A 19171-nucleotide genomic window follows, 5' to 3' on the forward strand; every position below is an offset into this window, starting at 1 on the left:
GATTCGTTTTCATGTTTTAGGCGAGGAATGCAGAATGGGCACTAAATTGGTCTGCTCTGCGATGGACCAAATGAGCTCCTTCTGCAGTACATCATTCTGTGAAACCTAGTTGGCCAAACAGCAATGACTGGCAACTTTATATTTTTGTATTTTTAATAGCCCTTCTATACATGCTTAAATAGTTCACAGAATAAATAAAGGAATGTTTATGATTGAATTAAGTAAAATAACCTCTTGTCTGGTCTAAAAGTCTCTGTCATGTTGTTCACTTGAGCAATCTCATTATTCTGCATGGTAAGCTTATGGAACATCATTTTCATCACTTATTTGTTTGCAGCTATACCTTCAGCTGCCTGACCCACAGGCTATGGGCTCCATTCCGAAACTTTCTCTTTTTTGAGGTACTCCATAATGTCTCTCTCTTTGACTTTGCTTTTGCTCATCTGTGTCGGTAGTTCCTTGTGAGGACTGGTGTCAAGATTCTGTTCAGTAGTAACTGTGTCAAGTGGTAAAATTTATAAAGTGAAAGGTGGAACATAAATGTGAAGCGTTAATGGTTTTTGTTCAATTTTTGGCTAAGTCAGCATTTTTGCACATCCAATATCGCCCTTGAGAAGCTGGTGACAAGCTGTTTTTTTGAATGAGTGCTGTCCATGTGGCGTCAATGCATTCAAAAAACAGGTAAGGAGGGAGCTCGGAGATTCAACCCAGTAACACTGGGGTGGACAGTACATTTTCAAACCTTGGATGGGAACTTGAAGTTGTTTGAAAAATGATCAGAAGGGTCTAGGCCCGAAACGTCAGCTTTTGTGCTCCTGAGATGCTGCTTGGCCTGCTGTGTTCATCCAGCCTCACATTTTATTATCTCGGATTCTCCAGCATCTGCAGTTCCCATTATCAGCTGACAGGACATTGGGTTTGCTGGGCACCTTGAAAATAGAATTGCTCATAATATGGAGAAACCAATCCTCAGTCTCTGACAATAATAACCCAGTAACTTAAGTCTGAGTGATTTAACAACACAGATTTTCAATATCTATAGGCAAGAGGAACGTTTTTACTCAAGACCCTTGTCATTGACACCTTAAAAATTGGGTTTCTTCTGTACAAAAAAACCTTTGAAATCCTAATGTTCTCACCACAGGAAATATTTTATAAAGCTATGGTGCCCTATCAATATACAATCTCTAATACCTTGCTGTCAAAACCCAAGATGTAAATCTCTGAGGCAGTAAGCCAGTTTCTATCTTGCAATGAATCCTGATGGAGAGAGTGGCTGAGGGTTTACATCTCTGACTGTGTATTGTTACACTGCATTGTTCAATGACAGATAAACAAAAGGCTGAGAGCTCAGAGTTTCCTCAAACAACGTGTTTTGGTGGGAATATAAACAGCTCTCAGTTTGTAGGTTCAACAATCAAGAAAGAATCAAAGCAGGAACATATAAAGAAGGGTTGATGAGAAGTTACTGAGGCATTTTCAGCTTGAGAATGGAAATTGTGATGTTCTACTGAAGGCCAAAGGATACCGACACGGCAAAGTCGGGTTCAGTAGAGGAACTAACAAGTTCAGTGTGGAGACAAAGCGTGCATGTCAATGGATGAACTACAGGATGTCCTGGGAAGCAGAATTACAATAAACTGTGCTTTTTTTAACTTTCAGTTTCTACAGTAGTTGCATCAATCTGTTGTGATAAAACTGAAATGCCACACGTCAGCTGGTTCTATTATCGAGTGTGAGCAACAGACTTAACAAGATTGATTCTATGTTTATCATGTTCAGATTACAATATGTATCTGGAAATTAATTCCATTTATTGAGTAACGCACCTTGATGGCTTGATATTGTTCACGCTTTCAAGGAATTTGTTCAAATTTCCATTTTGTGCTGAAATAGTCAATTCTGCCAGTTTAGCTTTAACATCAGAATGTATCTTTATCACATCTTAAGCGAAGGCAGGAAGGATCATGACGACTGATACAGAGATTCTCTCATCCTACCTAAGGAAGGAGGGGATGTGGAGGAGATTCACTAGGATGTTTTCTGGAATGGAGCAGGTCAGTGATGAAGAGAGGCTGGATAAGCTTGGGTTGTTTTCTTTGGATAATGATGTGGAGGTGTCGGTATTGAACTGGGCTGGACAAAGTCAGAAGTCACATAATATCAGGTCACAGTTCAACAGGTTTATTTGAAATTACAAGTTTTCGGAATGCTGATCCTTTGTCAGGACTTCTTTGGAGCAGGAAGGTTGATGGGGACCTGACTGATGTGTATTAGATTACAAGGGGCACGGACAAGGTGGATAGAAAGTAGCTGCTCCCCTGAGTTAACAGTTTAATAACAAGGGGGCATAATTTTAATGTAAAAGGCAGGAGGTTTGGAGGGGATTTGAGGAAAATCCTTTTTGCCCAGAGGGTGACGGGAATCTGGAATGCACTGTCTGGGAGGGTAGTTGAAGTGTGTAACCTCACAACCTTTAAAAAGTACTTGAATGGGCACTTGAAATGTTGGGAAAAGTAGCAAGCAGCTGGATTCAGTTTGAAAACATGACCATGCAGGAGGATGCAGTGGGTGCCTAAGGGATGGAGTTTGTGGTGGGGGTCTAAGATGATGAGTTCCCAACAGGGGATTGGAAAAATTCCCATGCTCTTCCAATCTCCGGCATTACCAGTGTGACTTGTATAGTGGAGCTTGACTAATATCCTTCTGATGCCTCCCAAAAAACAGCACATGGCTCAGAAGATCCTTGAATTCCAACAGACACCAAAGACCAATGAGGGGCTCCAATAAAAGAGGTGACTTACCCCCATCATCGCCCGAAAGAGTATCACACTTAAGGAAGCGTCAATCTCAGAACTTTCACACTGTACCCCCATAGGCACTACCTGTCCCCTCATTTCCAGTTTGGAGTGGAAGCTCTGCCAAACTGCAAAAGGGTACACACCTCCTCACTCCCACACTTGGCTGCTGGGATCTGTTGTGAGGGAAATCAGGCTTGACCGTGCTAGTTAACATTCAGATCCAGGCGGAAGGAATTTAAAGGCTGGCAGGGAGGGGGGTGGAATGCGTGAGCATGACCTTCTGATCAGGATGTGGCAAAGCTGCATGGGCTAATGCCTTTGTGTACAGTAAATAAAGGAGCTTGGGATGTCTTGAAACAGCAAATTTCTCTTCATTTTGGCTGTTCAATCACACTCTCATTTCTTGGTTTATGGATTTCCACCTATCTCAATCACTATATATTTGCCTGCCAGCTACAAAGCTGTGCTGCTGAGAATCAGAGCATCAGTCATGTTCATTAAGTGTTTGTGGTGATATGTTACTTTTTCCACAATGAGACTGAAATGAAAAGGAGAAGTTCCAAGGTTAACCTGCTCCAGTCAATGTTTACTGTACTCTGTCAAATTTCACATGCGGACAACACCTAACCACAGGCTCAATGCTTCTGTAACCAACCTTTCCCCATCCCTTCGGTTCAGTTCTTACCTGGCCGGCTTTCATTTGCTGGAATTTCCTCCACACATTCTGCAGGAAACCATCCAACACGACCTCGAGAACTGCCTTCCCAGAATCCACCTTCTCCAATACTCAGAACTAGTACATCAGGAAATAAAAAATGAAATCATTAGTTGATGCTTTCAGGAAAAGCATAACATTAGAAACAGGATTGTGATTCATCTATTCAGCCCTTCAAGCCCGTTCTGTATTTCAATAAAACCACAGCTCACCTTCTATAACCCTGGATTTCCTTCATGTAAGATACCTGTCAGTCTCAGTTCTGATCATATCCACAACTCAGGATCCAAAGCACTTTGGGATTGAGAATTCTAAAGATTCCTAACCTTCCAGTGAAGAAATTTCTTCAGTGAAATCAACCTTGGCTCTCTGGATGTTAGAGGAATGAATGGTGGTGTCACATTTTTTTAGAGGATTAGCCATGGAGGATGCTGGGAGGGCATTTACTCCAGTCACAAAGGCCCAAACTAGGGACCATCAACTCAAGATCAAGGGTAGGCAATTTAGCATGGATATAATGGGATGGGAGGGAATGAACTGCCCTAGATTAATCATTAACATTGGATTAACAGATTAAAAATAACAGAGAATAAGAATAAATGTGACATTCTCACTTTGACAGACTGACTGGTGGGACACCACAAGGGTCAGTACACAAGGACCCCACCCTATTCACAATATTTATCAATGATTTGGAGGTGGGGACCGAATGTAATATTTCCAAAATTGTAGATGATACAAAGCTAAGTGGGAATATGTGTTGTGAGGAAGATGTAAAACATTTTCAGAACAATTTGGATAGGTTCAATGACTGGGCAGGAACATGACAGATGGAATATCATGTGGAAAATGTGAAGTTATCCAATGGTAGAAGAAACAATTGTGCACAGTATTTCTTTAAATTGTGAGAATTTGGAAAGTCCAGATGTGTAGAGGGACTTGGGAGTCCTTGTCATTAATTCACCAACACTTAATATGCAGGTGTGGCAAGTTATTAGGAACACTAGTAGAACGTTGGACTTTGTTGCATGAGGATTTGACTACAGGAGCAGTGAAGTCTTGTTTCCGTTGTCTAGGAGCTTGGTTAGATCACAATAAAACCAAAAGAACTGTGGATGTTGTAAATCAGGAAAAAAAAAGACGTTGCTGGAAAAGTTCACAGGTCAGGCAGCATCTGTGGAGAGAAAATCAGAGGTAACGTTTTAGATTTGGGTCACCGGACCTAAAACTTTAACTCTGATTCATCTTCACAGATGCTGCCAGGCCTGCTGAGTTTTTCCTGCAACTTCTGTTTTGGTTAGATCCACCTGGAGCACTGTCGGCAGTTTTGGTCTCATAGTTTAGAGGCAGATATTGTTGGCATTGACGGAGTGGAATGACGGTTCACCAGACTTGTTCCTCAGGTGGGACTATCCTACGAAATGAAATTGGACAAACTGGGTCTGTATTCTCTGCAGTTTTGAAAAATGAGGGTGATCTCATTGAAACCTACTAAATACTTAAAGGGAAAGACAGTGCAGAAGCAGATGAGAAGTTTCCATTGGTTGGGGAGTATATAAGCAAGGTCCAAATTTATAAATAATGGGGATATCATTTAGGACTAAGATTAGGGCATTGTTTTTACTCAGAGAGTTATGAACCTTTGGAATTCTGAGAGTGAGATTGTCAAGTAACAACTAATATCACATGTCAATCCCCAAGATAGATTGTCCTCTCATGCTCCAATCTGATTATTGGGAGCTAATGGGCAGAGCCGAGGCAAGTATGTGGGTGCATCACAGGCTTTAACAGTGGTATCCCAGATTGACAGAAGCTGCTGGCCAATCAATGGCTGGCAGCTTCTGGGTTCTAAAAACACTAGTTGGAGCCTACTCTTCAGGGGTTTCAACAGTGAAAGGTTGGTGGTTTTTTTTTGTTGTGGGGTGGGGCTCACAGGAAGACGGGAGTCAGATGCAAATGCTTGGCTCAGCTGGCAGACAAAACCCCTATACAACCCCATCTATACCTGCAATTGCCTCTGGTTTGGGCAATGGGAGGTTTCTCACAGCCCAATGTGCAGGTCTCAGTTTCATTTTCATGAAAGTATTACCTTGTGTAACTGTCAGGGAGGCAGGCGATCAGGGAGATGAGGAGTTGAGATCCCCAATTAGCATCTAATTGATAGTTGAAATGTCTTCATTTCTGGTAAGTGAAGCAAGATCCCAGTCATTTTCCTTCTCACCCAGAATGTAATTGGTGAGTTGGTGGGAATGGGTTGAGTTTCTCTGGGGGCTAGTTTCCCCAACTATTTCCTTTCTCCCCACCTCTCTCACATTGTCCTACTATCTACAGGGAAGGGAATATTCTATCCAACATATGAATTTCTTTCCTGAGTGCTTGCTAAATCCGAATGCTACACTCCTGTGATTTCTATACAAGGAACCTCGAAATATAAATACAAATAACAACAGCTTCTCCCTTTTTAAAAGATAATCTGTTTTTCCATTCTTCCTATCAAAATAGGTAGTTCCACACTTCACCAAGCATGCAGAGTCAAATGACTGACCTACATCCTTCTGCACTTTGTGGTCTCCTCAGTGCTTACTTCCTATTGGTTTATTCAGGCCCCGTTCTAATTTTTAGACCAATGATTAAAATAATACTTTTATTTTGTAAAGACTGCATCTGTTTAACTTTCTTTTAAAATGGAATAAGATAAGCTTAACTAAGCACTGTGAAAGGCATGGCGGCACTTTTGAAACAAGTGACTGGATCTCATTGTGAGTTGTGTTTACACTGCTGCTTGCGAGTCATGTGGGAGATGCCATGGCACTAGGGTGGCGGGGGAGGAGGTGGTGGTTACTGCATAGAGAGTGAGGTTCTTTCAGAAACAGATTGCAGATTGTTTGTGCTAATGTGACCATTTATGGATGCCAGATGTCAGGTCTCTGATTGGCTCCTGGAAAGGGGACCATCTTCAGTGTTTATAACAGAGAGGGGGAAACCTCCCAACTTCTGAAAGAGCAGGTTCTGTGCAGGAAATGTAACTAAGCCTGAAGAAAGCCAGTTATTATTTCCAAAACCAGTCTATCCTTTCTTCGATATGGGGCCCAAAACTGTTCACGGTATTCCTGCTGGGTCTGACTAGTGCCGTGTACAGTTTTAGCTAGGTCTCCCTATTTTACTTTCTATTCTCTTTGAAATAAAGGCCAACATTCCTTTCCATGTTACTGGCTGAATTTGGATACTAACTTTTTATGATTCTTGCACAAGGATTCCCAAATCCCCCTGTGCTATAGTTTTGTCCAGAGTTGCTCCATTTAAATAATATTCAGCTCCTCTATTCTTCATGTCAAAGTATGTAATCTTATATTTACCCACGTTATATTTCCCTGCCAAGGCTTTGCCCACCCATTTAACCGATATCTATTCTCTGTGGAATGTGTATGTGTCATTCTCACCTCACAGTCAGTTTCAGATTGTTTGACAGCTCCAGGCAGGGTGGTACATTGCAGTTAAATAAAATGCTCCAGGTGATCAAATTGGTCCCTGAAAGGGATTTGATCGATTGGCTTTCTTGCTAGTATTGAGGCTGTCCCATGTTTTGTGTCACTTATCCCCAAATTTGGATGATGAATTCAAAAGTCCTGGCCATTATTACCCATGGTAACACAGACATGATCTTGTTTAATTTGAAAAGCTTGGCACCCATATTAAAAAAAATACATGGGTATAATCACTTTGTTGGGGACAGTGTTAGTTGGGAAATGTAGTCTTTAATGGATAGAGGAATTGTTGGGTCCTGTCTTGATTGTCGCAAAACATTGTGGGACGACTGCATTTGTGAATGTATCAACAGCATCAGACAGTACTCCTGCCCAAAAAGAAACTCATGGTTACGATGGGGACATGGCAGCTGGGAAGGTGTGCAAGTTTTCTTTTCTGATTTTCATCTCTTCCTTCACAAAGCAAGGGGGGAAACTAACAATTCTCGATCATTGTGGAATGCCAAGAAAGAGAAAAACACTGATTCACAACAGCCAGCAGACCAGGAGATCGCTTATGTTTCCTCATTCCCCCCATCATATGTCAAAGTTTCTGATGACTATTACAGTGTAGACATTTCTCTGATGAAGGGTCTAGGCCCGAAACGTCAGCTTTTGTGCTCCTGAGATGCTGCTTGGCCTGCTGTGTTCATCCAGCCTCACATTTTATTATCACAGTGTAGACATTGTTATTTCACAAATAATTTGCATGTAGCAAGGTTCAAAAAACAGTGAATAAAATGAATGACCAGTGAAAAGAAGTAGTTTTTTTTGCAAAGCCTCCAGGGCTATAGAAATGGGGTGTAGGAAATCCTACAGTAAATCTACATACAGCAAGTTCACCAAACAGCAATAAGAACTTGACCAAATAATTTGCTTTAATTTAAAGATGATCGGTTAAAGATTGTCAGTGCAGGCTTGGAGGCCGAAGGGCCTGTTCCTGTGCTGTAATTTTCTTTGCTCTTTGTTATGACATTGGCCAAGGGTCAAGAACACCCCTGGTCTTCTTTAAACAATTGTAGTTGGATCTTTTTGCTGAAGGGGTTGGGAATTCATTTAAACATCCCATGGTTGACTCCACCAGGAATGATCAATCCCTGGGGATTGCCAGCTTGGTATTGGGCTCAAGTCACTTAAACCTGCGTCCTCTGAGTCATTTACTGAAGTTATTTTCGCTAATTCATAGCTGGCTCTGGCACTGCTTATAATGAATGGGACAGATGCTGGTCAAGGTATCAGGGAGACTGCCCACCCCACACCCCTGCCCACCCCCACCCCTTGAAAGGTGGTTCCAGGATCTGCACCAATGCAGTGTCAGAATCTAATACTTGCTGAAATGGTGCTAATTTAAAAATCAAGGTCACCCATTTAAGACAAAGTTGAGGAAAAATATTTTTCTCTCAGAGGTTTGAGGGTTTTTGGATTTCCCTTCTTCAAAAAGCTGTGGACGCAGAATATTTAAATATTTTTAAGGCAGAGGCAGATAGATTTTTGATTCCCAAGGGGGTGAAAGAATATTGGGGATAGGCAGGAATGTACAGTTGAGGTTAAAATCTGATCAGCCATCTGCCCACTTGGCATTTTTGTCCATTTTTAACCATAAGCCCCTCCTCTATTCCCATCCAATCCTACCCACTCAGTCGTGTTAAAATTTCAGTGTCTAAGAATGAAACGAGTGTTGAATACTTAGCCAACCTTTTCTCTAAAACACCGAAGATATTTAAATGTCATTGAAGATTGACAAACCAACTGCTGAATAATTCAATCAAACCTTTGTATTTTTGCTGTGTATGTCTGGAGTTTATTTCTTTCGCATTTTTAAAAGCTAACCTTTCTGTCCATTGCCTGTGCGCAAAAAAAGACTAGCTGCCTCAACCTTTTCCGTGCTAATTGTTACAAGCTGGAGACTGGCAGGAATAATCCATATTAAAGATGCGACACAAATGGCATAGACCAGCAGCTCTCCCAGGCTGTTCTCAGCTGTGATGTTGGACCTGTATGGCATGTCTCTGTCTGCAGGCTCAATGGCCGGGTTGCAATTGTGAGGGGCAGTCTATAGCTCACTTAATTTTCTCCATTGAACAAGGGACCAGTGATTTGTTATCACCTATTTTGAAATACTCTCCTGCACTTTAAGATCAAGCTCATGAATGTAAATCAGGGTCAGTAAGGATCCCCCTACTGACTCTGGGGAACTTCATTATAACTTTCCACAAACAGAAATAGCCATTATACGTGACTCTCTGCTTTCTATCACTCCGCTAATTTTGTATTAATGTTGCCTCTGTTCTCTTTATTCCAGGAGCTAAAACTTTGATCACAGGTTATCAGATGGGGTACTGAGTACAAGAGTTGGCAGGTCATGTTACAGTTGTATAGGTCTTTGGTTGACTGCATTTGGAATACTGCATACAGCTCTGGTCGCCACATTACCAAAAGGATGTAGATGCTTTGGAGAGGGTGCAGAGGAGGTTCACCGGGATGTTGCCTGGTATGGAGGGCGCTATCTATGAAGAGAGGTTGAGTAGATTCGGATTATTTACATTAGAAAGACAGAAGTTGAGAAGTTGAGGGGAGACCTGATTGAGGTCTACATAATCATGAGGGGTACAGACAGGGTGGATAGCAACAAGCTTTTTCCCAGAGTGGGGGACTCAATTACTAGGGGTCATGAGTTCAAAGTGAGAGAAGAAACGTTTTAAGGGAGACGCGTGTGGAAAGTTCTTTACGCAGAGGATGGTGGGTACCTGGAATGCGTTGTCAGCGGAGGATAGCGGAGGCGGGCATGATAGTGTCATTTAAGATGTATCTAGCCAAATACATGAATGGGCAGGAAGCAAAGGGTTACAGATCCTTAGAAAATAGACGGCACGTTTAGACAGAGGATCTGGATTGGTGCACAGGCTTCGAGGGCCAAAGGGCCTGTTCTTGTGATGTAATTTTCTTTGTTCTTTGTTTATTCTATGGCACTGCAACAAAAGCCTTCTGAAAATTTGTGTCCACCACATCAACAGAGTACCCTCATCCAGCCTCTCAGTTATCTCTATTCAAAAACTCTAGCAAATTATTTCAACATGATTCCACCTTAAGGAATCCACTGGCTCTCCCTAATTAACCCACATTTGTTGACATGATTACTAATTAAATCCTGAATTACTGTTTCTGGCAGCTTTCCCATCACCAAAATTAAACTCAATGTAAGAGCAAATTACTGCAGATGATAGAATCTGTACTGAAAAGAAATAAATGCTGGTCGTGGCAGTGGGTCAGGCAGAATTGGTGGAGAGACAGCAAACTAACATTTCAGATCTAGATGACTCTTCATCATAACTGATCTGATGAAACTGATCTGTTGAAGAGTCATCTGGACTCGAAATGTCACTTTGCTCTCTCTCCATGATGTTGCCTGACTCTCAGCCATTTCCAGCATTTTTTTTCACTGAAGTTAATCTGACTGCTTAGTGATTGTTGAGTTTATCTTTACAATCTTTCCTGAACAGGAGCATAATATCTGCAATTCTCTGATTTTCTGGCACACCCCCAGACCAGGGAAGACTGAAAGGTTTTGGTCACTGCCTGTCCAATTTCCACTCTCATTTCTGTCAATATCCTTAGATGAATCATATCTGGTCTAAATGCTTTATCATCTCTAAGTATCAACAGCCTATCCAATATCTCCTCCTTATCAATTGTGAACTCTCTTCGTGGCAGATTCTTCCTCCATCACCATGGCCTCTTTAATTCAGACAGATGCAAAATATTAATTTAATACCTCAGTCCTGCCCATACTCCATGTTACATATCATCTTTGGTCCTAATTGGTTTTACTCCTCTTTTTTTAAAATTCATTCATGGGATGAGGGTATCTCTGGCTAAACCAGCATTTATTGCCCATCCCTAATTGCCCATGTAAGGACGGCAGTTTCCTTCCCTAAAGGACATTAGTGAACCAGATGGGTTTTTCCCAACAAATGACAATGGCTCCATAGTCGTCATTACACTCGTAATTCCAGATTGTTTTCATTGAATTCAAATTCCACCATCTGCCCAGGTTCCCTGAACATTACCTGGGTCTCAGGATTAACAGTCCAGTGATAATACCACTGGGCTGTCACTTCCTTTTTACTGTTTATGTGAGTAAAGATGACTTTGGGATACCTTTTCGTGTTAACTGTGAGTCTTATTTTCATAAGCTCTCTTTGCTTTGTTCAATTGTTATTTTCTTTATGAACATTTTGCATTCAATCCTATACTCAATTGTAATTTTGGCTTGAAGTCTCTCATCTGCACACATTTCGTCTTTATCTTAATTTCTATTTCCTTTCTCATGCAGGAAGCTCTGGATTTACTTACTTAGCTATTCTTCTGTCACAAAGTAGGTGGGTGTTAGAAGCTTGAAACTTACTTCTGCAAATGGCAATTGATTCTGGATCAATTGTTAACCTTAATACTGAGGTTGATAATTTTTTACTAGCCATGGGAATGAAGAAATCCAGGTCAAAGGCAAGAACATGGAGTTAAGTTACAGTTTCAGTCATTATCACACCGATTTCACAAACTGGAAATGCAAGGGTGAATTGTATGTGATGGAAGTGAGCAGAGCCCTCACAAGGTCTGTGGGGTTAAATCCTAGTCCATGATTTGAGCACAGAAATTAAGTTAGACTTGTCAGTGCATTAGTGCACAAATGTTACATAATTGGAAACTCTCTTTTTGATGAGGTGCTAAATTGAGGTCCCAACTGCTCTTTTAGATAAATAGAAAAGATTCCATGGCACAATTTTTAAGAGCGGGGCAGGTACCCCGTGCCCTGCCCAATATTCACCTAACATAAATTTCAGAAAACTATCTGGTCACTATCACATCAGTATTAGGGGCAGTTCACTGTATTAAGTCAGTTACTGTGTCTCCCACATTAGAACAATGCACACTTCAACACATCACACTTCAAATATGAAATAAACAAAGAACTGTGGATGCTGGAAATCAGAAACAAAACCGGAAATTGCTGGAAAAGCTCAGCAAGTCTGGCAGTATCTGTGGAAAGTAGGCAGAGTTAATGTTTTGTGTCCTGTGACCTTGCTTCAGAACACTTCATTCGCCATAAAGTGCTTTAGAATATCCTCAGATTGTGAAAGGTGCTACGTAAATGAATCTTTATTTTCTTTAACGTGTGATTTATTTTAGCAGCAATAACTTTCAAAGGTGAAAATGTCTGTGATACTACAAACTTCTCCGTGACTCATTAATAAACATCGACTAAATTCGTAGTGATGTTCCAGTTTCCAAGCGTGTCAAGGAGACGCACACGAAAATGCATGTTTCTGAACCCTATTACAACATCAGGACATTTTTAAACAGCACTCAGCCAATAAAAGATCACATCCCTATTATCTCCCCCCACTGTCACATTTCACCTTCATCTGCAGAGAGGCATGATCTCTGTTAATATTGACCAATATCCAGTGATTAAATCAGGAGAAGACTTCAAGAAAGGCATTTGAAGGTTCAGAATATAGGGCTAATCACAAAATAGCTTAAGCTACTTTTCTGAATAGCATTGTCTACAAAGTCCCAGCAATTCTGTTCAGTTTTTATGAGCAGAGAACATTATCCCATCAAACTGGGCAGAGGTCCCAGGAGATTATTTCACAATTCTATTTTGAGGGGAATATCAAAAGAAGCATTGTAAAATCGCTTTGATCTCAGGAACAGTTTGTTGGATCTAACAAGTCCATGTGTTTAACCTTTGTAGGATCCTGTTTTTATTCTAATGCCATCGACCTATCCTGCTATAACTTCTCCAGGTAATTAGTGAATCTTACTGAGTGGTGATGAAGCACTTGAGTTATTCAGCATCAGAGAGGAATCTGTTGTTCAGTTTATTACAAAGGCTGGTAGCTGTGAATGTTAACAGGTTACAGCACAAACCTCCTCTCACTGTGAACTGTCCAGAGAACAGTCCTATTGGAGACCAGGCACAGACTAGACGAGGAAAGGTCCCATTTGAGACCCATGTGGTTGGGTCGGAAGGAATTTCCTCTTCAACCCCATGGATAAGATACATCTCTGCCGATGTATTTAAAACCCCTACCCCCTTCCCCTGCCACCTCCTGGATTGCATAACCCTCCCCAGGCCTAAGGAGCCAGGGAGGTGGTGGTGCAGTGGGAATGTCAGTGGGACTAGTAATTACTAACCAGTAACTAGTAATTACTAACTACTTCTCCAAAGACATGGGTTCAAAATCCATCATAGCACTTGGGCTAACCCAGCAAGGGCTAGCCAGGTTCATGGCACCGTGGCTGGCTCTGCTGTACAGAAGGGCGGGAAAAAGTGTGCATGGGCTATAGCATAGGGGATTTGATTGTAAGGAGAGTTGACAGGCGGTTCTGTGGTCAAAAACGAGTTTCCTGAATTGGATGTTGCCTCCCAGGTGCACAGGTCAGGGATGTCTCAGATCGACTGCAGGACATTGTGAAGGGGGAGGGTGAACAGCCAGCTGTTATGGTGCATATAGGCACCGATGATACATGTAATAAATGGGATGAGGTTCTACAAGCAGAATTTAGGGAGTTAGGAGCCAAGTTAAAATGTAGGAACTCAGAGGTAGCAATTTGAGGATTGCTACCAGTGCCATCTGCTAGTCAGAGTAGAAATGAAAGAATAGGCAGGATAAATGATTGGAGAGAGGAGAGATAATGGGAACTGCAGATGCTGGAGAATCCAAGATAACAAGGTGTGGAGCTGGATGAACACAGAGGGCCAAGCAGCATCTCAGGAGCACAAAAGCTGACATTTCGGGCCTAGACCCTTCATCAGAGAAGCGTTTCTGATGAAGGGTCTAAGATAAATGGGTGGCTTGAGAGATGGTGCAGGAGGGAGGGGTTCAGATTTTTGGGACATTGGGACCGGTTCTGGGGGAGGTGGTACTATTACAAATCGGACGGTCTACACCTGGGCAGGACTGGAACTAATGTCCGAGGGGATGTGTTTGCTAAGGCTGTTGGGGAGGGTTTAAACTAATGTGACAGGGGAATGGGAACCAAATTAGGAGGTTAATGGACAGTAAGGAGATAGTAACTAAAGCCTGTAAGGAATGAGATAATGAAGTCAGTGTGACTAAGGGGAAGAGTAGGCAGCGAGCAAATGATGAACGCAAAGGGACAGGTGGTCTGAGGTGCATTTGTTTCAATGCGAGAAGTGTAGTAGATAAGGCAGATGAACTGAGGTCTTGGATTAATACCTGAGAGTATGATGTTATTGTTATTACTGAGACTTGATTGAGTGAAGGGCAAGATTGGCAACTAAATATCCCAGGTTATATCTGCTCTAGGTGGAATAGAGAAGGAGGTAAAAGGGGTGGAGGAGTTGCATTTCTGTGCAAAGAGGATATCACAGCTGTGCTGAAAGAGGGCACTATGGGGGACTTGAGCAGTGAGGCAATATGGGTAGAACTCAGAAACAGGAAGGGTACAGTAACAATGTTGGGGCTGTACAACAGGCCTCCCAACAGCGAGCTGAGATAGAGGCACAAAAATGTAGACAGGTTATGGAAAGATGTAGGAGCAACAGGGTGGTGGTGATGGGAGATTTTAATTTTCCAAACATTGACTGGGATTCACTTAGTGTTAGGGGTATAGATGGAGCAGAATTTGTAAGGAGCATCCAGGAGGGTTTTCGAGATCAATATGTAAATAGTCCGACTTGGGAAGGGGCCAGTTTGAACCTGGTTTTGGGGGATGAGCCCGGCCAGGTGGTTGAAGTTTCAGTAGGGGATTACTTTGGGAATAGTGATCACAATTCCGTAAGTTTCAGAATACTGATGAACAAAGACGAGAGTGGTCCTAAGGGAAGAGTGCTAAACTCGGGGAAGGCCAACTGTAGAAAAATTTGGCAGGATCTGGGGAATGTGGATTTGGAGCAACTGTTTGAGAGTAAATCCACATTTGATATGTGGGAGGCTTTTAAAGAGAGGTTGATTAGAGTGCAGGAGAGATATGTCCCTGTGAAAATGTGGAGTGGAAAGGGCAAGATTAGGGAACCATGGATGACAGTTGAAATTGTGAGACTAGCAAAGTGGAAAAAGGAAGCATACGTAAGGTCTGGATGCCTGAAAACAGACAAAGTTTTGGAAGAATATCAGGAAAGTAGGACTGATCTGAAATGAGGAATTAAGAGGGCTAAAAGGGGTCATGAAATTTCTTTAGCAAACCGGGTTAAGGAAAATCCCAAAGCCTTTTATTCGTACATAAGGAGCAAGAGGGCAACTAGAGAAAGGGTAGGCCTACTTGAGGACAAAGGAGGGAAGTTATGTGAGGAGTCAGAGAAAATGAGTGAGACTCTTAATGAGTACTTTGCACTGAGGAGAGGGACATGACTGATGTTGAGGTTAAGGTTGATGTTTGATTTCTCTATATCAAGTCAGCATAAGGGGGGGGGGTGTTGGGTATCCTAAAAGGCATTAGGGTGGGCAGGTCCCCAGGTCCAGATGGGATCTATCCCAGTTTGCTGAGGGAAGCGAGACAGGAAATAGCTGGCGATTTAACAGATATCTTTGCAGCATCCTTGAGACAAGGAGGGGTCCCTGAGGACTAGAGAATTGCTAATGTTGTCCCATTGTTTAAGAAGGGTAACAATGATAGTCCAGGTAATTATAGACAGGTGAGCCTGATGTCAGTGGTGGGGAAGCTGCTAGAAAAGATATTGAGGGATAGGATCTATTTAAGTTTTGGAAGAAAATGGGCTTATTAGTGATAGGCAGCATGGTTTCGTGCAGGGAAGGTCATGTCTTACCAACTTGGTAGAATTCTTTGAGGAAGTGACAAAGTTGTTAGATGAGGGAAGGGCTGTAGATGTCACATACATGGACTTCATTAAGGCGTTTGATAGGGTTCCCATTGCAGGGTGATGGAGAAAGTGAAGTCGCATGGGGTCCAGGGTGTACTAGCTAGAAGGATACAGAACTGGCTGGGCAACAGGAGACAGACTTGTAATGGAAGGAAATTTCTCAAATGGAGAACTGTGACCAGTGGTGTTCCACATGGATCCGTGCTGGGACCACTGTTGTTTGTGATATACATAAACGATCTGGAGGAAGGTATAGATGATCTGATTAGCAAGTTTGCAGATGACACTAAGATTGGTGGAGTAACAGATAGTGAAGGGGACTGTCGGAGAATGCAGCAGAATATAGATAGACTGGAGAGTTGGACTGAGAAATGGCAGATGGAGTTCAATCCAGGAAAATGTGAGTTGATGCATTTTGGAAGATCAAGACCGAACTGTGTGGTAAATGGAAAAGCCCTGGGGAAAACTGATGCACAGAGGGATCTGGGTGTTCAGGTCCATTGTTCCCTGAAGGTGGCAAAGCAGGTGGATAGAGTGGTCAAGAAGGCATACGGCATGCTTTCATTCATTGGGCAGGGAACTGAGTACAAGAGTTGGCAGGTCATGTTACAATTGTATAAGACTTTGGTTCGGCCACATTTAGAGTACTGCATACAGTTCTGGTCGTCACATTACCAAACGGATGTGGATGCTTTGGAGAGGGTGCAGAGGAGGTTCACCAGGATGTTGCCTGGTATGGAGGGCGCTAGCTATGAAGCGAGGTTGAGAAGATTAGGATTATTTACATTAGAAAGACAGAGGTTGAGGGGTGACCTGATTGAGGTCTACAAAATCATGAAAGACAGGGTGGATAGCAAGAAGCTTTTTCCCAGAGTGGGGGACTCAATTACTAGGGGCCATGAGTTCAAGGAGAGAGGAGGAAAGTTTAAGGGAGATATGCATGGAAAGTTCTTTACGCAGAGGGTGGTAGGTGCCTCGAATGCGTTGCCAACTGAGGTGGTAGAGGGAGGCACGATAGCCTCATTTAAGATGTATCGAGACAGATACATGAATGGGCAGGGAGCAGAGGGATACAGATCCTTGGAAAATAGGTCACAAGTTTAGATAGAGGATCTGGATTGGTGCAGGTTTGGAGGGCCGAACAGCGTGTTCATGAGCTGTAATTTTTTTTGTTCTTTGTTCTAACCAAACAGTGACACTGTTAATTGTCGGAAAACCCACCTGGTTCACTAATGCTCTCTTGGTAAGGAAACTTGTCATCTTCACCTTGTCTGACCTACATGTGACTCGAAAACCACAGCAATGTGTTTGACTCTTAACTACCCTCTGGCAGTTAGGCATGGGCAATAAATGCTGTTCTAGTCAGTGATGCTTACATCCCATAAATGAAATTTTACTTAAAATTCATCATTCCTTCAAATGGTCAGTGTTTTCTGGTAGGTAAGAAATAGTCTAAGGTCTTGAAATGTTTTGGGCCTTCAATTGTTTGCAAAGAGTTGACAGCTCTTGATCAAGATTTGAAACCAGTCCAAACTGGTTTACACCCAAAATGGCTTCTCTTCTCAATATATGTCACTGCAAATGTATACCTGGAGCCTGAGGATTGGGGAATGAACCAGAGTGAGATTCTCCCTCTGAAAGGAATTCAGATCTGACACCAAGTTTTCACGGTACTTACCTGATTGTTTTTTAGGTTCTGTGTAAAATGGAACCTCTGTTCACCAACACCAGAATTTCAGGTTTCAACAAGTCAGGTTAGAATGATTTCCCCTCAAAGTTTCTCCAATAAAACAGATATTGGCTCCAAATCCTGCCCTCGAACTTAACTATCAAAGCAAGTGCCTCAATAGCACGAACAATTAAAAGTTTATTTTACGTAATTTCCCGATTTAAAGTGTAAGAGAAACATTAGCATAATTTTTTTCAAAATGTTTAAAACCAAAATTACCATGAGTCTTATATCAAATTAGAGCAATTCAGTTTGAGAGGTGTTAAATTATGTAACATTATGATTTGATAGAGGTAATTATGATAATGAGAAGGTTTTAAAATAAAAAAGAAACAAAAAGTTTTCATCTGTGAGAAGTCCAAAACTATAGCCAATAAATGTAACTAATAAGTCACTAATGATCGCCGTAGGAATCTCAGCAGATTTGAGCACTTCTTCAGAACCCATGTTCTCAGGGAACCTAAATAAAAACTGAAAGAACTGCAGATGCTGTAAATCAGGAACAAAAACAAAATTGCTGAACAGTTCTAAGGAAGGGTCACTGGACTAAAAACATTAACTCTGTTTTCTCCTTCACAGATGTTTCCAGACTTGCTGGGCTTTTCCAGCAACTCCTGTTTTTGTTCTGAGGGAACATCTCCACTGAAGAAGGATCACTGGGCCTGAAATGTTAAGTCTGCTTTCTCTTCACAGATGCTGCCTGGCCTGCTGAGTTTTCACAGCAATTTCTGTGATTATTCACTTCAGATCTCCAGGAACTGCAGTTTTTGGTTTTATCATAGCACAGATGCACCATTCAACATGGGTCAATAGTCTGAAGAGGAACCTAGGAACAAAACAAGGTCTTTCAACTTGTTGGACCTGCTCCACCATTAAATTACATTGTGCCTCTGAAGGTTCCTTTACGTTAAGCTCCCTTATCAAGTCTACAAATGTTTGTATTATGTAATGAATGTTTGACTGAGTTACAAAAGCTACAGAATGGCATATTTCATTGGGGAATTCTGGTTGAGGAAATTATTAAAAGGTTGTCTATCTTTCATGCGCTAAGTGAAGAAATGACTAACAAATTGAGGACTTTAAAGATTTAATGGGTCTTACAGATAGGTGAGTTGGAATGATAGTTCTATGAGAAATATAAGTATTTAATTTTTTGAATGTGCTTTTCAATGATACCTTAAGACTTGCCGGTAGTATGGGATGGTTGAACGGCTATTGAGGTGACAGGGAATGAATGGGAGCAGCAAGATTACTCGAGGGGAAGGGAGGGTTGAGGGGTGAGGGGTGAGGTTTTTAGAGCCTGACATTTATCTTTACTTATGAAGGTACCCCAGTTAAGAAGCTTTACCCTGCTCACTTCGCCTCTACTTCCAACACCACCTCCACCTCTACCTCCATCTCCACCTCCACCTCAAACTCCACCTCCACCTCCATCACCATCTCCACCTCCACCTCCCCCTCCAACACCACCTCCACCTCCAACACCACCTCCATCTCCACCTCCAACACCACCTCTACCTCCCCCTCCAACACCACCTCCACCTCCAACACCAC

The 19171-nt window shown here is 42.1% G+C and overlaps 1 protein-coding gene across 2 annotated transcripts in view; it reads right to left on the reverse strand.

Annotated features, from left to right (window-relative positions):
• Nucleotides 1-19171, reverse strand: part of shank2b (SH3 and multiple ankyrin repeat domains 2b) — a 1006494-nt gene that overhangs the window by 483162 nt on the left and 504161 nt on the right. For both annotated transcript variants that reach the window (XM_059652213.1, XM_059652214.1), the window contains one exon: nucleotides 3487-3594. In XM_059652213.1, the coding sequence (XP_059508196.1) occupies nucleotides 3487-3594 (108 nt within the window). The remainder of the gene's footprint in view (nucleotides 1-3486; nucleotides 3595-19171) is intronic.

The sequence above is a fragment of the Stegostoma tigrinum genome, chromosome 17, assembly GCF_030684315.1.
Source record: "Stegostoma tigrinum isolate sSteTig4 chromosome 17, sSteTig4.hap1, whole genome shotgun sequence".
NCBI classification, from domain to species: domain Eukaryota; kingdom Metazoa; phylum Chordata; class Chondrichthyes; order Orectolobiformes; family Stegostomatidae; genus Stegostoma; species Stegostoma tigrinum.